At 37.7% G+C, this 7,741-nt stretch overlaps 1 protein-coding gene across 3 annotated transcripts; it reads right to left on the reverse strand.

The window, feature by feature from the left end:
* Window positions 1–500: 500 nt before the first annotated feature.
* Window positions 501–3,457, reverse strand: LOC111789059 (scarecrow-like protein 1). 3 transcript variants are annotated; one of them, XM_023669699.2, is made up of 3 exons: window positions 3,087–3,146; window positions 2,885–2,952; window positions 501–2,423 (listed from the first exon to the last, which is right to left on the reverse strand). In XM_023669699.2, the coding sequence occupies exon 3, from the start codon at window positions 2,342–2,344 to the stop codon at window positions 614–616; it is 1,731 nt and encodes a 576-aa protein (XP_023525467.2). In that variant the 5' UTR covers window positions 2,345–2,423; window positions 2,885–2,952; window positions 3,087–3,146; the 3' UTR covers window positions 501–613. The 3 variants fall into 3 exon arrangements, with proteins under 3 accessions (XP_023525467.2, XP_023525465.2, XP_023525466.2); XM_023669697.2 differs by lacking the exons at window positions 2,885–2,952; window positions 3,087–3,146 and adding an exon at window positions 3,189–3,457; XM_023669698.2 differs by lacking the exon at window positions 2,885–2,952 and having other exon boundaries at window positions 3,087–3,457.
* Between the last annotated feature and the right edge of the window lie 4,284 nt (window positions 3,458–7,741).

Here is a 7,741-nt window from a genome sequence, read left to right on the forward strand (position 1 = left end):
TTGCTCAACTTTTAGTCCGAAATGACTAACTTGAACGATCGTGAGGTTGATTTCTTATAAGGGTGTGGAAATAAAACCGTGAGGTTGATAGTAATAGATAACAATTCAAAATAGACAATATTTGCTAGCGGTGGGTTTGAGTCGTTACAGCTACGTTTAAGTCATTCTTATATCGTTTAATATTGGAGATACAAATTCCTCCGTCACATTCTTCATCCTAAAAGAAGTTACAAAAACACCCCATCTGCAGCCTTTGGATGACAAGGTGACCTAATTACCTCACATTTTCAAAGTCAGATAAGAACTGAATGGTGTCAGTATTGCCACCAGTTTTGAACAACACAGCTACAAAAATAGTAGTTTGATGATTCAAGGGTAATTTAGTATTTTCAAATGAAGACAGATCATCATATATGTGTGTGTGTATATATATATATATATATATATATATAGTACATAGATGAAAAAAAAAATGGAAAAATGGAAAAATGGAAAACCAGTAGAGCAGGTAACCTGTAAGCTTTATCTAATGTTAGATAACTAGGAACCAAACACATACACACACAAGCATTGAAGCAAAACAGATACAACAACTAATGTCATACACTCTAAGTTACCTCCATGCTGAAGTAACTATCAAGCTTTTCTCTTCCCATCCAAAATGGAGTGTACCCATTTCCTCATACATCTTGAATCTCTCGCAATACTCTTCCATAATAAGCTTACGTATCGGGTCGGTCACCTTTTCGCTCATCGAACACGAAGTGAAGCCAGCCATTGTCATTCTTGCCCGCCATTTCCCAGCGACTTCGTATCGCTCTACTCTTTCTTCACCTTCACAAGCTACAATGTTGACTATGTCCTTCGCCAAGCATTGTCTTTCTACATTTATTCTGTCTTGACTATCTCTTGGAAGTGTTACATCGAGAGAGTCGTACACAGCTGCGTAGTAGTTATACGTTTCGATGAATCTTGAAACGAATGGGGTCGTATTTGCATTCATGTCCTGTTCGACAACTGTTACTAGTTTGGGATTCAGGCTCTTAACCATTCGGAGAAGCCTGTCTCGTAGATTTACGGTTGAAACGCTTTCGTCTGGCATGTGGTGAAGTAGAAAAGCAAAGTTTACTACGAGTGCTTCTCCAGGCCGGGAGGCGAGCATTGAGGGAGTGACATCTAAAGCATTTGAGGCGATTGCGTGAAATTCAAATGGAACACGCAGCGCTTTCGCCAGCTGCTCGAGCCTTTGTCCAATGTGTCTAAGACCTCCAACAGGGCGCTGTACCGATTCGGGGTCATCAACACCAGTTAGCCTCAAATGTGGTGGCTTACCTGGCTGAGCTGCTAGCATCTGAATCAATTTTATGTACTGAGATCCTTGGCTTACATCGAAATCGATTATGTGAATTCTCTTCTCATCTTTCGCTGCCTCGATAATGGCACAGTTTGCAGCCATGAAGCCAAATTTGAAACAGGGGCAGACCTCAAAAAGGATCTGCATAGCTGCGAGACGGTCCGAGGAAGGGGGTTCTTTGCATCTCAAGGCTTTATAAAGACATTTCCCCGACTCCAACAACCGAGCAGCAAGACCTTCCACTAAATACGCTGCGATCCTCTGTGAGGGATCTCCCTGAACCGAGACCATACCCCGGAGCTGTTCTATCATAGCCGATGCTTCTTCAAAGTTGTCTTCTGAGATAGCAGAAGCACATTCTATAAGTATCTGTCTGGGATTCTGTGATGATATTTGAGATGCATCCTTGTTGCTACTGATGGTACTGAAATTAGAATCCATCGATGTCGATTCCTTCGGCGAGTCATGAAGCAATGCATCTTGAATTGAATTTGCCCATTCGCTATCAATTTCCATGCTCTGCCCATTTGCAAACATCTCATCCTCGTAATCAGCAGAATCGGGTTCGCCGAGCAGATCTCTCTCCAATTCTTGCAACTTCTGTCTCACTTGATCATCCTCAAAATCCAGCTGTTCTGGACTTGTACTCTCAAGGCAAACCGAGTATGAGTTCGATTGATAAGCATCAAAATGTGTAAACGAATCACACAAAGGGGATAGAGAATCAGCCCTTATCCCATACAAAGCAGCGTTGGGATGAAACGAATCAGTAGAAATGCCAGAAACCGATAGCTCTTCGATCGGGAAGTCAAGGAAATACTTGTCGTAGCTCTCACTGCAATACGAATCATTCATATACATCGTCCTATTCTTTTCGGAACCAAATCTCTGCGTGGACAAGTCGGAAGCATTCTTGGTTCCTTTCAACGAGTAGAGTTTGCGAGTTCCATACGACAACGGAGATGGATCGGATGGCCCGACTAATGACATCGTTTTCTTTGTCCTAGCTCTGCTTTTTCAGGAAGACCAGTTTTACACCATATAGATTTTACACCCTCTGTTGGAAGCTCTGGAAACACAAAACATATACCCAATTAATTCCTTATGAACTTGTAGCACAAAGAAGAGGATCATATAATTCAAGTAATTATACAGAATCAGAGCCAAAATTTAATAGAACAGATCAAAATAAACCAAGACATGAAGAAATTTCTTCTAAGCTCAATTTTAGAAACTTTAAAATCTTCATCAAGTGAAGCTTATTAAGAAGTTTCATGGAGAAAAGGCTTGAAGTAGCAAAGGAATCAGAGGAAGAACATCAGAGAGCCAATTGGTAGCAATTAATTTAGATAACAAACCAGGTTACTTCTCAAATTAAGGCCATCAGTTTATGCAGTAATTAGAATCTTAAACGAAACATGATGTAAATGAAGAACATCAATCCCAATCCCAGAAGAAGAAGAAGAAAATTCAAGCTTATAACCCAACAATTTCAAGAACAAGAAAACCCTATGAATCTAAGACAAATACCTGAAACAGGGTCGTTCTCAAAGAACTTGAAACCACTCAAAACCAACAAAATTAACCTAAAAAATGACCTGAAAAGTATTAAAAAGCCTCAATCCAGAGAACCCACAAACCAAAACCAAATTCCCCCTTCTGGGTTTCAGTATGACAAGGAAGATTTGATAAGAACAAGTGAGAGAAATAGAAGAAGAAATCCTCAACTTACAGAATCAGGAAAAAAGAACCCGAAAACAGAATTTAGAAATTTCTTGGTAAAGAGGATCGATCTTCGGGAATTCCAAAGTGGGAGAAAGGAAGAAGAACAAACCTTAACATACGAGATTGAAAGAGAAAATTCGCGACACCTTCTGTTTGGGGGGTAATAATTTCCAGGGTTCAATTGGAATTTCTAGTTGGTGTTAATGGATGGATCGGTTTGGCGCATTACCAATTTGTCTGACTAAAAAATTGGTTGAAAATATCATGTCATGCCTACAAAATGCTGACGGCGGCGCCATGGATGAATTGTGCCTTGTTCTTTAATCTCAATCCTGACCCTTCAATGGGTTTGAATCAACGATGCAGCGTTGAAGACTTTTCTGGGTTTTCAGACACATTTTGAGGAGGCTTCATTGGGGAAGTTTTGGGGTTGGATAAGAGGGAAATAGCGTACGGAAATGGATTTGAGAGAAAGGTGTTGAGTTATAAGAAGTTTGAAATTTGATGATTTCATTATAATTGAACCCTACTTCAAACCATTAGGTGGGACAAACTCGATTGACCTTATGGATCCAGTCATAACTTTCCGTTTACATTGATACATTTTCGAGTCTTAGCTTAAATACATGAGGAATAAGATCTAGCAACACTAAGTCAATTTTTTTACCTATTCTTGACGGGAGACAACACCAATCGATTCTCTATCTGTCTTCAAATACAATGCAATATCCTTAGCAAATTAACTTGAATGCATAGCATACTATAAAACATGAAAATCTTTCTCCTAGAGGAAATACGAAAGGGACACTCACAAGAGTACTTAACCTTTGAGGCATGCATGAGCAGCCACTACACTGGGATAAGTTTCTTATCGCATGTGATAACTCAACTACACTGGGATAAGTTTCGAATATGGTCCTAGTTCATTCATGTACTTCTCATTTACTCGAATGTCACATGTCCACCAATTTTCACCTTGGTTCATCCCCAAACCACATCTTACTATGAGAGGAATTGCTCTAATATCATCTGCAATGATTCATTCTCAGAATTGAGAATCTGGATTCGACAGTTGATGACCTAGATATCTCATTATTTCGCCTACGGTATGATCACGTTTCTTACTCCTCACTTTTAAGAGTGAAGACTATCCCCACATATCAATGCAAGTTCTTTCAACATGTTTTGTCCTTACTCACATGTTTCTTAGAAAATTTTAGAATGCCACCGGACTAGAATTGCTCAAAGCAAAGCATTTTGAAGTTCCTATGATTGGTCCACAAGAGAGTGCATTTTGTTGGTATATGTATATGTAATGTAACGACTCTAAATTTTCTACTTCAACTAAGGTCGCTAATGTATACATATCATGAACTTTTAATGCGAAAATAATTCAGTTGAAACTTTATAGGACAAAAACTTTATTTTAAAGCACAACCATGGACTTAAGTGTTCGAAAACATTTTTAAAACGACACAACAATAAACTAAATGAAATAAATAAACATTTAAATTAAAAACATCATATTCTAACCTAGGTCTAAAAAAATAAATACGACTACCCTATGCATGTGTCATGGTCTCAATTTGTGATGTCGTCGTCAATCGTACAAGGATGTCTTGCCTTTACCTGACAAAACACGGAAGCACATGACTTGAGTATTTTAAGAAATACTCAATAAGCGACCTCCCTATCGAGATTAAATGCAAACGCCTATAGTTGCATGCATGAGACCTATCGTAACTGTCTATAACATTTTATCCGTAAATTTAAATACTTTTTAATTTTTTTTTGTTTAATATTAATCGATATACACATAAAATTGAAACGTATATATCAAAATCGATTGTCTCAAAACAAATATTTTTAAATTTTAAAAATTAAATAAAAAGAAATATATTTTAAAGACCAAAACTATATCTTAGTCAATTAATTGAGTTTACCTTTCTTGTCCCCTAAAAAAAAGACTTTTTAATAATGAAGAATAAAAATCTCCAATTTTTCCCATGTCATCCATTTAAAAAATCTTGTTGAATACAAATAATATTCCACCCAAATTCGAACCGAAAAATGAAACATAATGTAAGAGTCAATGAACCAACACGACATATGACGTATGATTCACAGAATTATCATAACCATTCGCTAATACAATTGGCATCGTGGACTTCTTTATTATTTTTCATTTTCTTACGTGATGTAATTACCTTCATTTCTTTTAATCCTATTCAAACTATAATATTGTTGACATTCTGCACAATTCATGATGTTCCTATAATATGTCATAGACTTATGGATGGGTATATGACGGCTTATTAAAAGATGGCATGATATCAACTGTCTTATTCTTGTCGATTATTGATTAAAGCTAGAATTGTCGATATAACAGAGATGACCTTCCCATCCCAAGTTTTGTATGAAAAATGAGAATCCCTTATTGGTTCAACATTAGTAGTGCAAGGATGTTGTCAGCTCTTATTTTCGTACTTTTTCATATCATACCATATCATAGGCCTTTGTCGGGCTTTCATCCCTTCGTCTATAGATAAAGACTTGACTTCGCTATAGCTCATGACTTAGTATAGAGTCTGTGTAGTCAATGATCTTCCCACCAGAAGGCCTATAATATAGTGGTCGGCCTTTTGAATACCTCTACATACTTGTTGACACCTTTCAAACCACTTTTAGAGATAATGAATTGTGGTTGATTGCAAATTTGGTAAGAAAAACATGAGTAGGAAGTAGAAGTGTTGGGCATGAGGCGGACATAAAACATTATTGAATTGTGGTTAATTGAGAGTGTTGTTCTTGGTGGAATCCGAAGTCAACGATTTGGGACGCACGCGCCACGCACGCACGCTCCTCTTTGACTTTACCGAACCCTCAAAACCACCGCTGCCTTTTCGTTTCCCGTGTTCTCATACCACTTTTTTCAAAGACGTGTGGGTGTGTTGTGGAAAAGACCGAAAACTCCTTCCAACCTTTCCAATGCTATATATTATAAAAATAATAAAAGTGATGTGGATGTTGGTTTGAATTAAATAAAATCCACATGTCTTAGTGGGCTAATTTAATTCTTCATTTTTCCATTTCATTTAGTAATATAAATGCTTCATATGTTGCTTTCACGTTTATATTTGCTTATTTAGTAAGATTTTAGCGTTTCGAGTTAACCGGGTGGCAACTCGTGCAGAATAATTTAATAGGTGAGGTTCTCCTTCGCTAATCAAATACAACTCATGCAGAATCTAAGCTTGTTCGGTCATACATGTTCAATCGTTTGTGACCTTAACCAACTTGTCTCTACACTAGGCCTAACTATCCAACTTGACATTACTCCTACTCTAGGCCAAGATCATTCATATGCATTTTCGCATCTCATCTTGCCATCTTGGTTCCCAACGATATGGCCTTCGTGTCGTGATGTCATCCCAAGTCCCAGGATGTCATCGACTGTAACGACCCAAAATTTTCTACTTAATTTTAGATCGCTACTGTATACGTACCATAACATTGAATACGAAAGACTTCATTTAAATTCCATACAACATAACCTTTATCTTAAAACATAGCCATGAACTTACGTGTTTCGAAAACATGTTTAAGACGACACAATAAAAGACTAAATAAAATGAATAAGAGTTTAAGTTAAAAACATCTTATTCTAGCCCAACTTTAAGAAAATAAATACCACTATCCTACGCATGTGCCATGGTCTCGAATTGCGATGCCATCGTCAGTCGTACAGGAATGTCTTGCCTTAACCCGAAAAATGTAGTAGCACATGACTTGAGTATTTAAAGAAATACTCAGTAAGTGACCCCACTATTGGGGTTAAATGTAACAATCACATGCAATGAGATGATGGGACCTATCTTTCATTCCGTTTTCCCTACGGTGCTGTCCTAACGGGTAATTTTGGACATGTACCATATACTCTACACACAGCTCATACGTGCGAGTATGGGCTCACCAGCTAGTTCGCACACCGCTAGGCCACTTTCCTTATCCGGTGGGCATACTCTGGGAGCCCCTTAGGCCGAGTACCCGCTAGAACTAGTAACCGTCACGGCAGCGCTATGCAAAGCATAACAATCGTTGTCCTGCCATTGGATATACGCATCCGTACCCTCGTGATGGGATAGGGGTATCCCCCCAAATGCATGAGCACACATAATGCATGAGGTCCCGAAACTTTTCCATTTTCATTATCCTTTAATACAACCCCGCTAGCATTATGTACATATCATATCATGTTTCATATCGTTTCAGATATAGTTCATCATTCATATAAAATCGTTTCTCACTCTTCAGTTCTCAAATCGTCTCAAATCATACATAATTCTAACGAGGTTATATTTCATGTCATTTATCGTGATCTCATGTCATTCATATCATGTTGTATACATACAATTTATGAGACCTAACATAACGTTCTATGCTTTTAACATAACATTTCATCATATACACAACATACCATGACATATTGCATCACAATGTATCATATCATAAACAAGTCATAACGTAAACACTTCGTAGTCATATCGTTCTCTAACTTATCATAGCCTTAACGCTCTTATACCTATCACAGACATATCATTACGTGAACGTACCTTAGTCATATCGTCACAAGAACGTATCCTAACGCTATCGTTCTATCAA

Source organism: Cucurbita pepo, chromosome 2 (genome assembly GCF_057944985.1).
Source record: "Cucurbita pepo subsp. pepo isolate OVF chromosome 2, ASM5794498v1, whole genome shotgun sequence".
Taxonomy (NCBI): Eukaryota; Viridiplantae; Streptophyta; class Magnoliopsida; order Cucurbitales; family Cucurbitaceae; genus Cucurbita; species Cucurbita pepo.

Bases quoted from the DNA above. Each gene is read 5' to 3' on its own strand.
- LOC111789059 (XM_023669697.2), bottom strand. From the start codon at position 2,344: ATGTCATTAGTCGGGCCATCCGATCCATCTCCGTTGTCGTATGGAACT.